The sequence below is a fragment of the Enhydra lutris genome, unplaced genomic scaffold, assembly GCF_002288905.1.
Source record: "Enhydra lutris kenyoni isolate GAN:26980312 unplaced genomic scaffold, ASM228890v2 scaffoldscaffold17, whole genome shotgun sequence".
Taxonomy (NCBI): domain Eukaryota; kingdom Metazoa; phylum Chordata; class Mammalia; order Carnivora; family Mustelidae; genus Enhydra; species Enhydra lutris.
This window is the reverse complement of record NW_019154101.1, coordinates 42,222,511-42,242,759: the sequence shown is the minus strand read 5'-3', so window position 1 is coordinate 42,242,759 and position 20,249 is coordinate 42,222,511. Positions and strand designations below refer to the sequence as shown.

General features: G+C 42.5%; 1 protein-coding gene across 1 annotated transcript in view; it reads left to right on the top strand.

Moving 5' to 3' along the window:
• The window catches only part of LOC111147646 (LDL receptor related protein 11), a 46,845-nt gene that overhangs the window by 5,292 nt on the left and 21,304 nt on the right, over positions 1-20,249 (top strand). The window contains exons 2-3 of the mRNA XM_022503840.1: positions 2,720-2,877; positions 17,004-17,145. Coding sequence (XP_022359548.1) covers positions 2,720-2,877; positions 17,004-17,145 — 300 coding nt within the window. The remainder of the gene's footprint in view (positions 1-2,719; positions 2,878-17,003; positions 17,146-20,249) is intronic.

Sequence of the window (20,249 nt, the reverse complement as noted above, 5' to 3'; positions counted from 1 at the left end):
TCTGACACTAGTTCTTTGCTCTGCGATGGAAAAGGCAAAACAAATTTCTTCTTAGGCAAAGGTTGCTTGTGTGGCTTATTTAAATCTGAATTATGAGTCTTCATTGTTTTAAATGACTATAAAGATAGGACTTGTCGGGGCGCCTGGGTGGCTCAGTGGGTTAAGCCGCTGCCTTCGGCTCAGGTCATGGTCTCGGGGTCCTGGGATCGAGCCCCGCATCGGGCTCTCTGCTCTCTAGGGGAGCCTGCTTCCTCCTCTCTCTCTCTGCCTGCCTCTCTGCCTGCTTGTGATCTCTCTGTCAAATAAATAAATAAAATCTTTAAAAAAAAAAAAAAAAGATAGGACTTGTCTTGGGGTGCCTGGGCAGTACAGTCAGTTAGGCATTCAACTCTTAATTTCAGCTCAGGTCGTGATCTCAGGGTCATGCCCCATGTCCAGCTCCATCCAGCTCCACTCTCAGTGCCCAGTCTGCTTAAAGACTCTCTTTCCTCGGGGCACCTGGGTGGCTCAGTGGGTTAAGCCTCTGCCTTTGGCTCAGGTCATGATCCCAGGGTCCTGGGATCAAGCCCCACATTGGGCTCTCTGCTCAGCGGGGAGCCTGCTTCCTCCTCTTTCTCTCTCTCTCTCTCTCTCTCTGCCTGCCTCTCCGCCTTCTTGTGATCTCTGTCAAATAAAAAAATTAAAACAAACAAACAAACAAACAAACAGAAAAACTCTCTTTCCTCTCCTTCTGTCCCTCCCCCAACCTCTCTCTCTCTCTCTCTCTCTCTCTCTCTCTCTCGCAGATAAAAAATCTTTAAAAAAACAAAACAACACCAGGGAGCCTGGGTGGCTTAGTCCTTAAGCATCTGCCTTCAGCTCTGGTCATGATCCATGCTCAGGCACCCTGCTCAGTGGGAAGCCTGCTTCTTCCTTTCTCACTCCCCCTGATTGTGTTCCCTATCTCACTGTGCTTCTCTCTGTCAAATAAATATATAAATAAAATAGTAAAAAACAAAAATGAATACAAAAAACAAAAAAAAAAAACAACACCAACAACAAATGGGACTCATCTTCTCAGTAGACAAATGTAACCATCGGCAGTAGCAAGTGTGCTTATTCCCTGTAAATGGGCTAATAAAAAGCCATCTCTTTTTGAGGCTACCAACAGCGTTCTCATTTAGAAAAGCCGCAGCACTCATTGCTGCCAGCCCCTTAGAGAAAATCTCTGTGTCTGGATATTGGGAGGATCAGTAGATGAGAAGATAGAGCTGGACAACTTCTGAAAGGTCATGGTAATTTGTTGAAGGGTTTTTCTTAAGCAGGGAAATGACCCAATCAGATTAGAATCTCAAAGTCATTTTAGCTGTAGTGTGTCCACAGTGACATTTGTTGCCTAGTGAGAAACAAATAGGATTGCTGCTAGCCTCAGGTGCTGGGACATCTGGGTTGGCCCTTAGATGTTTGTTTGGGAAGCAGCTGGGGCTCTGGAGGAAGAGAGCAGTGTCTCAGCGACGCATTCAGAGAAAGTTAAGGAAGAATCCAGGCCAGAATCTGGGCAGAGCTTCAGCGTGGGAGGAAAGAGGAAATAGTGGATGCCAAAAAGGATAAATTACAAGAACCTATAGAATTTTCCCCCAGTTATATTACTAAGTTTCTTTAAGATATAAGTGCATTTGGGCAAGTTTACTAATAAACCTAAATCAATAAAATATTCACAACTCTGCTCTTAGATATGTTTTCTGTATGAAGCTTCTCCTGTCCGTCAGCACTAAAGCAGCGATCAGTTAAAGATTAGTGGTTAGTGAACACTACTTCAAGTTAGCCTTGAATTATTTAGTACCATTCCAGATCAAAGGTAAATATATACTTCTTTTGCTATCATACAGAAACTCTGTGCCAGCTTCTGTTATAAAAATCAGTTGTTTGGGGCGCCTGCTCCGGGGGAGCCTTCTCCTCCCTCTCTCTCTGCCTGCCACTCCCCCTGCTTGTGCGCTCGCCCGTGCGCTCTCTCTCTCTCTCTCTCTCTCTGTCAAATAAATAAATAAATAAGATCTTAAAAAAAGGAAAAAGAATTTTAAAATAAATAAATAAAAATTAGTTGTTAGAACCTGTGAATGTTTTCTATGTTCCAAGATGAAAAATTATATTCTGGAAAATTTCTAAGTGAGTTTTATGTTGTATGAATCCAAGAACTTGCCTTAACTTTCCAAACTTTATTTTCTACACATTGAACACTTTGTATCACTTCTATATTAAAAACTTGAGGATAAGGGAAAAAAATCTCTATCAAAGGTGGATTTAAAAAAAAAAAAAGATGTGTTTCAGAAGTCTTTTTTTGATAAATTCATTTAATAGAACTTTGAACTTAAATTATTTATGAATTAAATGAAAATTTGACTCTAGGGAATTTAAGTACTACTCCAGAATGGATAGCCTAGTACTGGGTCTTGTACCCACCACCTTGTTCTAGCTACTGCCACTAGCTGATACTCTACACTGCCTCTTCTACACCTGTTATAGTTGAAGTCCATATTCCTACTATGTTGCTATTTTATTGTTTATTATGTAAAGAGAATATGATGAAAACCAATGAGAAAATGACTTTTAGTTGCTATACATTCTCTTAGTAGTTGTTCGCTGGATTACATCTATTCTAGCCTACAAGATACTTCTTTAACTAAATTATTTTTAAAATAGGGGATCATCCCTCTTGTAAACTGTTGATTTTCTTTCACAGAAAAGGATAAGCCCCCACTTAGCAAGGCCGGGCGGGATGTGATCTTGCAACTACCTACAGACGGAGTAGTTTTGGACGGCCGTGAGAGCACAGATGACCATGCCATCGTCCAGTATGAATGGACACTGCTGCAGGGTGACCCATCAGTGGACATGAAGGTAATTCGTGATGTCGTTGTAGCAGCTGCAAATATTTCCCCGAGGTGATCTCTCATAATGTTTTTCTACTCCTGTTCCCAAAATATCTGTAAGCTGGCAGAAGAGGTGTAAGATAGAGAACGCGCAAGGGTGGTGGTTGAAAAGGTGGTTTATTATATGAATTTACTTTCCTACTGAGTAAACAGTGTTCTGATCCTTTGTTTTGAAGCTTACTCTTGTTCTTGCTGCTTTTTTGGCAAAACACCTCAAGGGAAAAGACTCAAGCTTTGTTTTAATTACTTTTTAAATTTTTTATTTCTTTTCTTAGCTGAAGGTGCAGGTAGAAAATTTTAAAAATATGAAGGAATATAAAGAGGAAAATAACAATAGAATAAACTAATTCTTCACATGCTCCAGAAAGCAACCACCTCACTTAGCAATGAGGCCAGCGTGAGGTAACTGAGTTAGCAAGTGAGGGGAAGTGTTCCTATTTAGGCGCTCCCCACTGATTTTCCTCAGGCTTATGTGAGCCGATCTGGAGTTGCTACAGATGGGAATGAGTCACTCTCCCCTTGGCGGCCTACGTCCAGCAGTCTTTCTGGGTTGTTTTTTTTTTGTTGTTGTTTTTAATTGAGCTATAAAAAATTATATTAATTCTAGAAGAACAACATAATGACTCGACATCTATACATATTGTGAAATAATCACCACAATAAGCCTAGTTAACATCTGTTACCTCACATAGTAACACGTTTCTTGTGATCAGAACTTTTTTTTTGAGGAAGGCTTGAAAACTTTTTTAAAAAGATTTATTCTCAGTGACTTTCAAATACACAGTACAGTATTATTAACTATAGTCAGCATGCTGTACATTACATCCCATGACTTAATTATTTTATGACTGGGAGTTTGTACCTTTTGACCCCACTTTACCAAATTTCACCACCCCTCACACCCTACCTCTTGCAACTACCCATCTATTCTCTGTATATACGAGCTCAAGTTCTTTGTTTAGATCCCACATCTAAGTGAGATCATACAGCCTTTGTTTTTCTCTGTGTGAGTTATTTCACTCAGCGTGATACCCTCAAGGTCCATGCATGTTGTCACAAATGGCAAAATTCCTTTTTATGGCTGAGTGTGTGTATATATATATATATATATACACACACACTCCATTTTTCTTTATCCAGTCATCCATCAGTGGACATTTAGTTTGTTTCTTTATCCGGCTACTGTAAATAATGCTGCAATGAACTTGGGGGAGTGCATGTATTTTTTCAAGTTAGAGTTATGTTTTCTTTAAAGAAATACCCAGAAATGGAATTGAGGGATCAACACAGGTTACCTTGAGTTGTGAGGCAAGTGGCTTCTTATTAACTCTATCAGGATCCTTCCTAGATAGGAGTATTTCCTGGCTGAACCACACTAGTTGGAGGAGGTGGAAAAAGTCTGCGTCGGTCAGCTGGGGCTGCCGTAACAAACTAGCACAGGCTGGACGGCTTCACCAACAGAAAGTTCTCAGTGTTCTGGAGGCTGGAAGTTCAAGATCCAAGAGTCAGCAGGGCTGGTTTCTTCTAAGGCCTTGCAGTTGGCTGTCAGCTACTTCCTATGTCTTCACAGGGTCTTTCCTCTGTGGGAAAGCACTGATTTATATTCTTTTAGAACAAAAACAATAATCTGCTGATCCTTCAAGACTAATTTATGTCCATTATTTACTCAAGGATCATACAGTCTTTGACTTGCCTTGACCCTTGATCAGCATCTTACTCAGCCCCCATCCATCTAGGAGCCCCTTCCAGTGGTTGTCTACTCTCTGCCTGGTATTTCCGGAGGTGAAAGCTCACTACTTCACATCACGTCCTATAACAGCTTTCATTACCTCTAATTATTAGGCCAACAGGATGTGCCTCCTATTACTTCTGTGTACTGGGCTAGATCTTCTCTTTGGAAAAGTACTCAACACATCCTTTTATTCTGTGTATCAACCACTTAAGTTTTTGAAGAAAAAAAAAATGAGGGACTCTTGGGTGGCTCAGTCAGTTAAGCATCCACCTTTGGCTCAGGTCATGATCCCAGGGTTCTAGGATCGAGTCCCACATCGGGCTTCTTGCTCAGCGGGAGCCTGCTTTTCCCTCTCCACCCCACTGATGCTGTCTTCTCGTTATCTCTGTCTCTCTCTCTCTCAAATAAATAAATAAAATCTTTAAAAAAGAGAAAGAATGTCGAGGCTTCTGGGTGGCTCAGTCAGTTAAGAGTCTGCCTTTGGCTCAGGTCATGATCCTGGGGTCCTGGGATCGAGTCTCCCATTGGGCTCCCCGCTCAGCAGGAAGCCTGTTTCTCCCTCTCCCTCTGCCCTTCCCCTGTTTGTGCTCTGTTTCTCTTCCTCTCTCAAATAAATTTTAAAAATCTTAAAAAAAAAAAAAATCTGACACCCTTATGAAGCCCATATGTAAACCATAGTTCTTCCTGACAGACTATGACTTCTTGTGATACAGACATTGTCTCTACTTCTACTAATGAAGCTTAATTTACAAAACTATTTTAGTAGCTGCTTCACACAATAGATTCAGGTTGAGTTTTCCATTAACAGAATTACCTAAAACCTGCTTCATCTTTCTGCACAGACTACTGCCCTGATGGCCTTTTCCTCCTGTATTTGTATAATTGATTCATTGAACCCGAGTGCAGGACCTTAAGTTTATTCTTTTTACGTCTCAGCCTTTTGGTTTTCATCTACAACAGAAATAATTTTGAAAATTGAGAGTCATCCAGCATATTTATTATCCTTCGATGCATTGTGTCAGCTGCAAAATTAATGTATCTTTATTTAATCTTTGAGAACCAAGGTTGTTCAGGAAAGGTAGACAGACAAGCCATCGATCATACCACTAGAGAGCTCCCTTGAGATGGACACTGACTGGTAATTGGCACTTCTGGGACATATTTGTTCAAGCAGCTATAACTCTGCCTCCATTATCATCTAGCTTTGGGTATTTGATACTAAAAGCTTTATTCTGTAAGCAATGAATTGCGTATATGAGTGCTGAACAAAAATAATGCTGATGATTCAGTATTTAATTTATTGAAGATATTTATAAAGGCCTAACAAAATTAGGCATTTCTCATGGGCTTTTACGTCTGACTGCTCTGCCATCAAGACGGAAATATGGACCAACTCCCCAGCCAAGTATATAATGTGCTGGCAGATAGATCTAGAGTTATACAACCATGATCTAAGTGAAAGAGTCTGCAGTAAGAGAGCCATTTACTACCAGACTGTGACTGTCTTATAATGGTGTACACTCACGAATGCTCCCGAAGTAAACTGTAGTCCGACTGTGACTTCGTCATAATAAAACTGTCATCGATTAAGCTACGCACTCAGTGCCAGGCCTTTTGGACCCCTCTGCCATCCTCAGACCAGCCTTCCAAGCAGGCACATCCCCATCTTGTAGATTAAAATTATAATAAAACATTGTTAAAGACTTTGAAGTGGCAAGAGATTACTAAGTAGCTTTTAAGGAAATGCTGGGGGTGGAGGAGCAGGTCCTTCCAGGTTAGCATTTAGAGATTGTAGAAAACAGACTGTAATGCAAATGAGTCTTGTCCTGAGACATACAAATAGATTTTTCATGTAGAGATGCAATTGATTTCTGCCCTGTGGAAAAGTGGATTTCAAACATGACATTTTAACCCCTGTAGGTATTAATCTATTAATCCAGGCATGTCGGTGCCTAATAGGTACTAACAGGATACTTGTTTCAGCTTTGCATCTCCTAGCAACTTCATCAACGCATTCTTGGCTGCTTACAACTGTCTGTTCTTCAAATTCTCTTTTGTTTTTTGTTTGTTTAAAAATTTTATTTTTATGACAGAGAGAGCAAGCAAGCAGGGGGGAGGAACAGAGGGAGAGGGACAAGCAGACTCTGCTCTGAGTGCACAGCCCAACACAGGGCTCTATCCCAGGACCCTGAGATCATGACCTGAGCTGAAATCAAGAGTCACATGCTTAACCCGCTGAGCTGCCCAGACGCCCCTCAGATTCTCTTTTGAATCTATGGAATGTCTTACTGGTTTTCTCTTTAATTAATGAATTAAATAAAATCTTTTTTTTTAAGATTTTATTTATTTATTTATTTGACAGAAATCACAAGTAGGCAGAGAGGCAGGCGAGGGGGGGGGGGAAGCAGGCTCCCTGCTGAGCAGAGAGCCCAATGAGGTGCTGGATCCCAGGACCCTGGGATCATGACCTGAGTTGAAGGCAGAGGCTTAACCCACTGAGCCACCCAGGCACCCCAAATAAAATCTTTGAATCATGTTCATATTAGATTTGTCTGAGAGTCATAGTTTTAACATTTTGAGAATTTTCTTTTAAAGGAAATTAACATCCTTCAGCCACCATCTCACCGATCCCTTTCACTTGGGTAGCCTGATTTTATACCCCCAAATTTCCTTTTTTTTTTTTAAGTTTATTTATGTTATTTATTGATCTCTACACCCAATGTGGGGCTTCAACTCACCACCCTGAGATCAAGAGTTGGTGTTCTTCCAATTGAGCCAGCCAGGTGTCCTTACAACCCCAAATTTCTGACAGGAAAATTGGGACTGTCAAATCAGGTGTGGGTTTGGGGGGTTTTTTGTTTTTGTTTTTGTTTTTTTCTGAGAATGGGATCCAGTTTACTGGAATGTTCCTGCAGTCCTCTATCCAGCTGCAAAATAGGGCTCACTTGGAAGGTTGTTGGGAATGGGGTGAGAGCAGTTATGGGCTAGCACAGCAAAGCAAGTAAGTTAAAACCCAACGTGGGATACACTTGTTCTTATGCTCCTTGATGTTCTTATGCCCCTTGATGTTCTTATGCCCCTTGACTGTCCCCACCCCTCAGGAGCACTCACTGATCAGGCTCTCCACTGAGAACACAATGTCTGCTCAAGATTCTCTCTCCCTCTCCCTCCCCGCTCTGGCCCTCCCCCTGCTCCTGCACAGAGAAAAACCAGAGCAAACAGGAACATGGGTCCTTCTTGATAAAATCCAAGTTGGATAAAATCCAAGACACCAAGAGGTGTCCCCATTAATCTCATTTTTAAACCACCCCCCAAATAGATAAAAATGGTATCTTATAGGGGTGCCTGGGTAGTTTAGTCAGTTAAGCCTCTCTCTCTCTTTTTTTTTTTTTTTAAGATTTTATTTATTTATTTGAGAGAGAGAAGGAGAGAGTACAAGCGGGGGAGGGGGGTGGAGGGAGAGGGAGAAGCAGGCCCCCCACTGAGCAAGGAGCCTGATGCAGGGCTCAATCCCAGGAACCCAGGACCATGACCTGAGCCAAAGGCAGACAGACACATAACCAACCGAGCCACCCAGGCACCCCCAAGCCTCTGACTCTTGACTTCGGCTCAGGTCACGATCTCAGGGTCATGAGATTGAGCCCCATGTGGATCTCCACACTCAGCAGGGAATCTGCTTGAGATTCTCTCCCTCTGCCCCTCCCCTCCAATAGATCTTTTTTAAAATGGTATTTTATAATTCAGCCTTAGAGAAGAGGTTTCTGGGAAAGGAACATAAATAGAAACAATAGTTGACTTTTTTGACATAGGACAAGAGAGCACAAAATAACTGTTGGATTTCACATTGCACTGTCTCCTTGTATAGGAGCCATTTTGTCACTTACTCCTCCTCAGATTTCCCAGGATATAATCTGGGTCAATTCTGAAAATGCTCACAAAAGGAAAAAATCTTTACATGGTAAGGAGATGACTTAAAAACCTACTGAGAGACTTTAGAAAAATTTAGTGAGCAGGATTTTCAAGGTAGCCTGCTTGTGTAACCAAGACATAGGTTCCAGAGAGCCTACCATGGTCTGAAGATTAAACACTAACTGTATCTGTTGTCTTTTGTTTTCTACACATCTTCATTGATAACAGGCCAGAGAAATACATAAAATCTGTAAATCACAAGAGAATTTATAACAATAACGAGAGATTCCTGTAGAATTATTTTCAGAAGTATTTTTAGAAGGAACGATGAGCTGAAGAGGGGTTTTACTGATAGAAGGGTCCTGTCTCCCTTTTCTCCTTCCTCCCTCCTTTTTCCCTTTATTCCTTTCTTGATGTTTTTTCCCTTCCTCTCCCAAAGCTTAGAACTGTGCTTATACTTACTAGGATTCTAATAATACTTTAGTAATTGGTTGCTCAGCTAATCTTTCCAAAAGCATTCTTCTAGTCCCCAAATCTGTTTCATCCTTCCAAGCACAATGGGCAGAACAACATTGCTCAGGGCTCTGGACTCATATAGATACTACAAAGCGCCCTTGAGTGTTGTCTGACAATTTCTTTGCACCTCATCAGAGGAGAAACTAGGTACACAAAACCTATTATTATTTCTCATTTATTGAATAATTACCTGTCTTCATAAAAACAAAATGAAAATCATTTCATTAAAAGTTACCCCAGACATTCTAGGCCTTTGGCTGGAGGAGAGAAGGCTGTTTCTAAATTTAAAAAAAAAAAAAGAGAGAGAGAGAGAAAAGTGGTAATTGGGTACCTGAGAAAGTTTATATCACACTTAACCTATTTCCTTCCTCCTTCAAGTACATCAATTCATCATAAATGTAAGAGAGCAAACAGATAAGAACTGTAACAGAGCACCTACTTTGCTATGGTTTTTGAATCCTAGCTCTACCGCTTCCTGTCTGTGAGACAGATGGTTTAAGCCATTTGTAAGATGAAAATAAGAGGAGCCCTCCTCTCAAGGCATTATTATTGGGGTTAAACAGGGTTGTGTAGGTAAGGCCCCTGGAGCTGTGAGCCACACACAGTAAACATTCAAACATCATGATGTTCTATTTATTATGAGATCATTTTCCCCTTGATGGTATTCACACAATTTTTTTTAAAGATTTTATTTATTTATTAGACAGAGATTACAAGTAGGCAGAGAGGCAGGCAGAGAGAGAAGGGGAAGCAGGCTCCCCGCTGAACAGAGAGCCCAATGCGGGGCTCGATCCCAGGACACTGGGATCATGACCAGCGCCGAAGGCAGAGGCTTTAACCCACTGAGCCACCCAGGCACCCCTATTCACACAATTCTTGATAGCCTTGTCTTACACCTGGGCAAGACTATGTTGCTGTGTGGGTCATGTTCTTCTAGAGATTCTCCCAAGGAACCCCAAACCACAAAGACTCCCTCCACCTGCTCACCGGTACACAAAAGGACTTTAACAGGGAACAAAACCGCAAATGGCTAGAGTCAACCAAAAGGACTTTAAGAAGGAACAATCTTGACACTGAGAAAGCCAGAGGGTCTAGGTGTTTCCTGGGAATGAGAACAAAAGCAGAAGGAGAAGAGAAGTGAAATATACCACACCCCACAGAACCAGACCAAGGGTGAACTGCTTCAAACTGTCACCCCCATTCTTGGACTCAGTCCTTCCATTCACCCAAAGCTTTGAATAAAGGACAAAAAGTAATGGCAGCCCACAGGGCATTTTCAGGACAAAGAAGATTCCCAGGGCTACAAATTTCCTAAGTAACACCTGGAGATAAGTTGGTGCACATGAATGAATAGTCTATTGTGGTTTTGAGGATTTCTTCAAAAATGAAAGGTGTAGATGGGAGAAAAATCCAGCAAATTCTAGAGCTCACAGCTCCAATTGAGCATGCCAGATAGGGTAATAATTCATGGCTGCCGTGTTTCAGTGTTATCTATGAGCTTAAATGTAGCCTACCCCTCACTTAGGTATAAATTCTTTTTACACAATACTCAAGACCTTGAATATTTAATTGCATTTTTTTTCTTTAAGAAAATTACTTATAAAGAAATGTTGAAAAATAATCTCCCTGGGGGCGGGAGATAGATAATTTATGAAAAATAAATCTGAGTAAATTGAGTTAGGAAAGATCTATTCCAGTAAGGGCAGAAGCTTTGAAGTTCTTTGCCTATTCAGAAACAAACACACAACTTCTCAGACAATAAATCGACAGCACTGTAGGCTTCCAGAATCACAGGAGACTGCAGTCTATCTGTGCTTCCGGTCAGATGGGGCTTCAACCTGATTTACTGTCTGCTTTTCTTAGACCATTACAGCTGGCCAATCTGTATATAAACTGTGCCTGGGTTCTTTCTAAGAGACAGTTCTTGGAATAAGGACCTTGGAAGGCCTTACTCTGCTGACCAGGAGGTTGGATTCTGGAACCACTGTGCATATGGAATTTGGAATCAAATGACCTGGACTCAAACCCAGTTTTGCCAATTCCCTAGCAGGGTGTACTTGAGAAAAAATATTTCATTCTTTAAGCCTTAGCTTCCTCAGTTGTAAAGAGGAAAATACCACTTGATAGAGTTTCAGTAAGGGGTCAAAGTAGGAAAATGCAAATAAAGCACTTAACATACCACAGAGCATAACATGAGCAGTCCAGGAGAGGTCACTATTATAGTGAATTCTAAACATCATGGGATTTAAATACTGGTCTCTTTTGACGGATAGTTTAGCTGAGCTAGAAACAGAATAGATTTACTCACTTGTATATAAACAAGAAAGTATGAGGTCCTCTTCAAGGCAAGGGGCAAGGGTATAAGGCACTGGGAAAAATTTGTAGGGCCTAGTGCCCTTGACACCAGTTGAGGAGATTAGACGCACACCTAAATAACTATTACACCAAGTAGAAAGGGCAGGGTTGTAAAAGGATGTAGATAAAGTGCTACTAGAATTCAGAGAAGGAGAGATTACAATCCAGTTCGGGGAAGTCAGAGACTTCACAGATGGGCGCCCTGTGGTATGTATCTCTGTAATCTTAATATTCTGACAAACAGGACTTATAAAATTATATTGACTTGAACTTTTCAAATTGAAAAAATCCACATTCTATAGTGCAAAAATTTTGGACATGCCGGATAGCATTCAAAATCAATGTGTATCCTATGAGTATGGTGACCCAGGGCCAAAAAATCAGAATCCATTGAAAATGAGAATCAGGTTTGGCTTTGCCCAGCGGACAGTTGGCCATTTGCCCAGTGGCCTGTATAGTAACATAACATACTTTTACTTTTTAAGTAATAATACAGAGAAATTTTTATTATTTATATTTACATATGAATTTATATAAATTTATTTATAGTTTATAATTTTATTATATTGTTATATCATATACTTTTATATGTATTATATACTATATTATATATTATATTAAATATGATTCATAATTATGTATTTATAATTTATAAATTTTATTTATGTATAGATTTATATTATTAAATAATATTATTTCTAAGACATAATACAGAGATGAGTGCCTGGCTGGTAGAACATGAACTCTTGATCTTGGGGTTGTAAGTTAGAGCCCCATGTTGGGTATAGGGATTATTTTAAAAAAAGAAAAAAGAGGGGCACCTGGGTGGCTCAGTTAGTTGAGCTTTCTACTCTTGGTTTTGACTTAGGTCATGATCTCAGGGTTATGAGGTCAAATCCCATGGTGGGCTCTGCACTCAGCAAGGGGTCTGCTGAGATTCTCTCTCCCCCTTTGTCCTTCCCCCTGCTCCTGCTCTCTCTTACTTTCTCACTAAAATAAAGAAAAATAAATAATACAGAGAGATCTTGTGTACATTTTACCTACTCTACCCACATCTTGCCAAACCAAGATATCAATATTAATCTTCCCTAGTTTAGGAAGGAGAGAAGGGCAGTAGGAGAAGAAACAAGAAAGAAGCAGTACTAATCTTTTGTCTGTAGAAACTCTGCTTTATGGGCAGGTGTCAAGAACATTGGCTCATGTTCTCAGGGAATATTATCCTGCTCTTGGTTCAAACAATGAGAACGTTGGTCTTATTCTCTTTCTCCTATATGTATTTTTTACCCTAACACTTAGAAAATGTTTGTAAAATACTTTAAATCCTTTCCAATATCATATAAATATGAGATGTCTGGAAGGATTACCTGGGGGCTTGAAGGGAAAATATCCATCTCACTGTTCTAAATATTCTAAATATGTGATTTCAAGGAAAGACACCCTTTGTTAGCTAAATGAGTAATGAGGGTCAAGGAGGGGATATTAATCTGAATAGATCTAAACATAAGCTCACCCAGGACTTTGAAGGTTATCACCATGGTCTGGATCTGGACCAGTGTTTCCGACATCAGAAACGAGATGCCTAGAAATGCAGAGAGAGACATCCAAAGCCCAGGTGATCCTTGGCCTCTTTGACAGGGGATGCTCTGTCCTTCTAGCCCCAGCATTGAAAAGAGGGTTCCCAAACAACCTCCAGGTACTCAGATTTTCAATTTAATCCTAGTGTGTTAAATGTTGACATCCAAGGGGCTCGGGCACAGGCCTGGGTAATGATAGGGCCCATGAAGATGGCCCATCTAGATCCCTTGCTTCAGGGTCTCCCTGGTGTCTTTAAATCTCCATTCACTTCACCTCTAGCTCGCTCCTACGACCCCACTCAGGGTCGCCCTGACCTTACAAATGTCATTCTGTTCAATCCTACAGTCTTCCCTCTCCTCTCATGTACCTAGGCAGCAAAGCCCTCGTCTGTTGGCTTTCTGCAGGCTTAGGTCTTCTCTGCACTTGGGCAGACCAGCTGGGACAGCTTCTCTCCCTCGCAGCAACTTACTGGAGGCTGCAGGGCTCAGTGTGGTCATCATCAGCCCATGTACCCATTTGTCCCAAGAAGCAATAAGTAGTGGTCTCACCTGTTACATTGCTGCCCCCCAACAAGGCCTCCCTGATTCTGAGCCGGAGAGAGTGAGAGTCCAATACCTGCACCAGCTTTACCACCACCTGCCCCTTGCAGTCATTGGCTCCCCTTGGTTCAGCCTCACACTCCTGCAGCCACAGGGAGAAGTCACAACTGACACTTACCTTCCAGTCATGTGTACAGAGATGGGAGGAGAAGTTTCCAGAAGAAAGGGATGCTGGGCCCCAATCCCACTGGAGTGCAAATCTCGACTACTGCAATGACTCGGGCTAGAGACGGTGGGCTCAGACCAGAATGGGCTCAGAGCAGGATGGTGACAGTGACAGTGGACGTGATCAGAAGTGGTTAAATTCAGGTTTGTTTTTTTTTAAATTCTGGATTTTTTTTTTTTTTTAAGATTTTATTTATTTATTTGACAGACAGAGATCACAAGTAGGCAGAGAGGCAGGCAGAGAGAGAGGAGGAAGCAGGCTCCCCGCTGAGCAGAAGCCCGATGCGGGGCTCGATCCCAGGACCCTGGGATCATGACCTGAGCCGAAGGCAGAGACTTTAACCCACTGAGCCACCCAGGCGCCCCTAATTCTGGATTTTTAAAAAAGAACCCATTAATTTATTTAGAGAGAGCATGTAATTGGGGGTTCAGCAGAAGTAGAGGGAGAGAACCCCAAACAGACTCTGCACTGAGCACAGAGCCCACTGGGGTGCTTGGTCTCATGACCCTGAGATCATGACCTAAGCCAAAAATCCAGAGTCTGACGCCCAGCTGACTGAGCCACCCAGGCGCCCCTGGATGTGTTTTTAAAGTAGGACCAACAGGGGCACCTGAGTGGCTCAGTGGGTTAAGCCTCTGCCTTCGGCTCAGGTCATGATCTCAGGGTCCTGGGATCAAGCCCCACATCGGGCTCTCTGCTCGGCACCTGCTTTCCGCCGCCCCCCACCACCGCCTGCCTGTCTGCGTACTTGTGATCTCTGTCAAATAAATAAATAAAATCTTTAAAGTAGAGCCAATAGGATTTCTTGATGGATTGGATATGGGATGTGAAAGACAACAGGGGTTCAATTCGACCCTGCAGTCTCAAACCACAGTTCTTGTCTCATTTTAAATCCCGCTCATCTGAATCTCTGCTGTTCTCAGACATCGCAGCACCCTCTTGTTCCCGAGGATCAGTGTCCCACTCCAGACTGCAATTATCTTGTCATCTTCAGCTTTCTCTCTGCGTGCCCCTCAGGTAGTGTTTTAGGTCTCACAGAAGTGACCCCTGTTTGATGTTCTTTTAGCGTAGCTGGGCCTGAAGATCACGTTAACCATGTGGCAGTGAACACTGCTTAACTTCTCTTTGAAATAAAACACAAAGGACCAGTGGCCTTCTTTGCCAGCTGTCCAGCTTACAGCTTTTTCAAGGAGAGTGATTGACCGCTTATAACCGGTTTTACACCTGGAGGTCTCAATTCTGTCACCCATCAGTGAGTGACAGTCACATTATTGAGATTTCATTTCCCTGTCTATAAAAACTGGGTGACTCAGCTTGAGATGAGAACTAAACAAGGGAGATAATGGATATATTTAAGTATTTACTATATCTCAAGATCTTTTGATATATATCTATAATTCTATGTAAGCCCTATATTAAGCTCTTTTTACATAGCTGTCTCATTTGATCCTTATAAAGTAGGTGCCATTATTACTTCATATCACAGATGAAGAAACTGAAGCTTAAGTAGATTATGTGACTTGAGCAAGGTCACACAAGTGGCACACGGTGAACCTGGCCAATCCAGCTCTGTTGGATGCCAGACTCCTCTCTTAACCACTTCACTCACATTTCCTCTGGTGTCATCGGTGCGTCATCTGGATGTGCCTGTTATGCACAGATGCCCAGATCCATCCCTCACTCAGACCCTCTGAGTGAGACTCTGAGGCTGGGCTGGGAAATCTGTGCTTAACCAGAGCTCCAGGTGACTAATTCCTGAGAGGCCTGAAACATGGCAATGACTGTATCTCCTTCCATTGCTTCTGAGTAATGGTAACGCCTTCTGCTGGTGTGTGTATATAGTCCTGACAAAGCCTCAAAGCCAGGGTCATATGCAGGAACCTTAATTCTAGGATTTCATGCATACAAACCCCATCGGATAGTTCTCATGGGGCAGCAACTCTCTGTGCCTTCAAGAGCGTTAATGCAGCCCTGTAATAAACCAGGTAATGGTCAGGATTCATTTGTAGCTGCTCTCCAGACTAGTTCATTTAAGCAGAAAGGGATTTCTCCTAGAAAAATAGGATATTAAGCCATTATAATGTATTTGGCAGGGCTGAAAAATATGGTAGCTGGATTGAGCATCCAAACATGAATCCCGAAATCACAGCTGAGCCTCAGAAGTGATTGCTCTTGCCATGAGCAGGAGGCTGCTTGAAAAGTGGCATGAGGGGCATGGAGAATCAAGGGACCCTAGGTTTGGGAAGTGAGCAGAAGTGAAGTCCCTGGGGGTGATCAGCAAGGAACAGCTGGGGGAACTCAGGCACAGAAACAGAAGCCAGGGATGTCAGAAGTTCCAGAACCCGGGAGTGGCCAACATTATAAAACACAGTAAGAGGGCCAGTGGACAGGGAGCTGGTGGGAGGCGAGGCTAGCAAGTACTGTTGACCTTGACAACCTGGTGACCTTTGCTAGATCTGTTAGTGAGCTCTACCAGCAGTTTCAGGGGTTTGGTGAGGAAAGAAACCAGATGGGTGGGATAAAGGACAAATGGAAAAGGAGCGAATGGAAGCAGAAGTGCAGCATGAACACGGTTTTGAAAAGGTACATTGAAATGGAAAGGAGATATGATTTATGGCTAGAGATGATCTTGGAGTGTAGGGTTTTTTATTTGCTATTGTTTGTTTTAGGTCCAGAGAAACTTGAGCATAGTGATAGCAGAGCCATTTGAAAGAGAAGTTACTTAATGGGTCAGTGTTCTGAAGGTCAGAGAGGGAAGGGGTCAGGGCCTCGATGGAGGATTGGCCTGGAGTGCAGGAGCAACAGCTCATCTTGCCGCTAGAGGAAAGGAGGTGACAACAGCTACAGATACAGGTGCATTCCCAGCATGGGGGGAGTGCAGGAGCCATACTCATGGCCGAAATTATGTTCCAGATTTTCTTCTCAAAGCAGATGAGGTCATCTGCTGAGAAGGAAGACACCAGCCACTGAGTGTGGAACTTGGAGGAGTTAGAGGTTTAGAACAGCAGCTGCTAAGGACAGGTGAAGTGTTGTCAGTCAAGGATAGCATCAGCCCAGATAAAACTGAGCATTGTGAATTCTAAGTGGGGCAAACTGCCAAAATAACATGTGATTTAGTAGTTCACATCCTTGGACCAGGAGTGGAGAGGCGAGTCACAGGACTACTTCAAGGCTAGTGGGGGCTGCTGGACTCCATGCCTTTCTCTCTTTACTGAATGTGCTCTTTCCTGTTCGGGTGTCAGGTGCCTCAGTCAGGAACCCTCAAGCTGTCCCACTTACAAGAGGGAACATACACCTTTCAGCTCACGGTGATGGACACCGCCGGGCAGAGAAGCTCCGACAACGTCTCAGTGACAGTGCTCCCGGTGGCCTTCTCCACGGGAGGTGAGAGGAAGGTCCTTCCCTTGCATTCACAGTGGCCAACCGACGCCAGCTCTTCATGGGAGGATGGTATTACACTGGCATTTGATATTCTGACTGCATTTCATGGGCTCTACCATTCTTTTTTTTTTTTTTTTTTTTTTTTTTAAGTAGACTCCATGTCCAGCATGGAGCTCAACCCAGGGCTTGAACTCATACACGGAGATCAAGACCTGAGCTGAGATCCAGAGTCGGTCGCTTAACCAATAGAGCCACCCAGGCACCCCCTTCCATTCTATTTTTGGTTGTTGTTAAATAAGAGTCTCCTCTAAAGCTGTGACAAAAATAGGCTCCATTACATTTGGGCACTGCTAGGTTGGGGTAGTGGAGGCTCCGGGGACAAGAGTAGACTGTGTGAACCACAGGGCCCTCTAGATTCATCTTGCCTGACTTGCTTTCACAAAAAACAATCGTGGTTTTTCCCAGAGAGAATGTTGTTTAAAGGTGAGCAGTCTGTATGATATGTATGTTCAGAGAGTTCAGCTAAGAAGCGTATTTAAAACAAATTAAAATTAAAGATTTTAATAGTCCTTTTAAATTGTGTATGTCAATTTAAAAGGACTATTTAAAATTTTTCGATACACTAATAATATAGCTTTACATGTATGTGATGGGTCTCATACTCTGGTGCACAACATAAACTCACTCTTCTCATTTATCTATGTTTCTTACTTTCCCCAACATCTATGTTTCTAAGATTAGCTCATCAAGTTTAAGAAATATATGTATGGAACTTGAGAGCATTAAAGAAGAGGTATTGCAGAGGGAAACCCCCCACAACTCCCTACTGGAGAAATGCACAGATAAGTGTGTATCTGAGGGTCTTGTCCTTTGGTCCGCAGCTACTCTCGGTGTCTGCAGGAACACAGGATGTGCGGGGCTGTGCTAGGCCCTGGGCGGATGGAGGCATGCTCCATAGACCTGGCCCTGGACCCTCCCCCACGTAGTGAGCCTTCATGGTCACTAGCCACGGCTCTAGTAAACCCACAGCATGTCTTTGCCATCCCTGATTACTCAGTAATTAGATGGTAATTAAGCCAGCAATTGGAATAGGGGTAAAAAGATTGGAAAATGACTGTATGTCACCAATCTTGTCTTCCATCTCACAGAGGTCAGAATGCGTACTGGAAACAAAGCAAGATTTTAGAATCCTGAGAACTTGGCAGCCTTAATCATTTGCCTTCCACAGGGACAGGAGCAAAAGTAGCATCCTGAATCTGGCTGGCTGACTCCCCATCCAGCCCAGGTTCCAGTGTCCCTGGAGGAAGGAGGGTGACTGCCTGGGGACTGCCATGGCACCAAGCTCCTAGCCACTGCCGCCCTCTGAAGCCATGATGGCAAGTACGAGGAGCTTCCGGGTCAGGAATCCGAGCCAGCCCGGATGCCAGCTAGGTCACTGACTTAGTGCAGCTGCAAAGGAGAGCTCGACAATTACTCAGAATGTTTTTGAGGGGCACCTGGCTGGCTCAGTTGGAAGACTGTGTGACTCTTAATCTCGGAGTCATGGGTTTGAGCTCCACATTGGGTAGAGCAATTACTTAAAAAAATAAATAAATAAACTCTGAAAAATGAAAACATTTTTGGGTACCTTGGCATGCTAGGCTTGCAGCAGGGCCATTGGAAACACGGCCTCAGCTCTGGCCACTCACTCCCTGTGGAGGACCGCAGAACCCAGGTGCTATCATCCTGGGATCCAGGGTCACCTGCATAGAGAGTGAGTCAAGAGCTCACAGGAGGAAGGCAGGAATACCCCACTCTTCCTACAGAAGTTGGAAAGGGATTGCTTCTGTACAACCAAGGTGCCTGGGAGGGAGAAAGGGATACAAGCACAGGTCCCAAGCGATGACCAACGCTGCACCAGCCTGGCATTTGCCTGGCTTATTTGCTCAGACCAATTTCCCAGGGCTCCAAAGGTAAATTACCAGTTGTCCATTTCTGGCCTTTCTCTGAGATGATAATAAAATGTATTTGAAGTGGCAGAAAGTTACATGAATCACTTTTGGTTACTGAAAGGCCACTTGGATATAGGTCTTATGTATGTAGCTTTATATAGAAAATAAAAAAGAATGGCTGTGTTATTAACTGCTATCTGGAATTGCTCTCCCGCTAGACTGAAGTGACATACTATGAACTAAAGTGAAAAAACACCACATAGAGACACTGAAAACCAGAGTGTGGATAGAGAGGTGTTTCTCTCCCCTCTGTTATATACGTAGTGGCCTTGCAGTTAATAATCCAGTTGTAATGATAACCAAGGGAGCACCTTCTGGGGGAAACAGACAAGCATGTACCCCTGCTTATGTGATAATAATGTGATTGACTTTGGATATAGAGGCTGCATGTTTTCAAGCTTGGGGGTAAATCATATCTTCAAATGCCAAGCCAAAAAACACCTCCAGTATGATCTAGTTTAGTGGTCTCCAAAGAGGATCCCCCAGGGATAGACATCTTTAGGATGGAGAAGAAGACACCTGAATTTATATTTTTAGTAATTTTTAATCTTCTCCTTTAAATTTTTAGTATTTTTATAATGTGTTTAATATGTTAGTATAGTAGTATATGCATATTATTTCTAGATGGAGATATGTATTTACTAATATGTATAATATATAATACTATATGTATTGATCAGATGGGCGGTCAAAAAAAACAACTAGAGACCACTAATCTAGAAATGAATGGATAAGTTACAAATACCAATCTATCTCCCAGACTACAAATGAATAAGTAAAACCTTGAGATATTTGGGATTTTCATGTCATGATCTTAACAATGTGAGCAGTAGCTATATCCTGCTTGGTATTCAGGGTAACCTAGTTCCCCTTCACTTTTTTTCTAAGCTCCTTTCCTGAAACAGAAGGAATTTCCCCCCTTCTGGGCTGAAATCCTTGGTCATAACTGAAGCTCTTTGCTTCCTTTTCTTTCTCAGGAGCTTCTACACCATTTCTTCTCTTCTTCCTTCTGGGTCAAGGTATTTTCAAACTGCCTTGTACCCAGAGGGACTCCTTTCCCAGGCCCCAATTTAACTGCCTTCCAAAGTAATATGTATCCAGGATTTCACCTGGGCT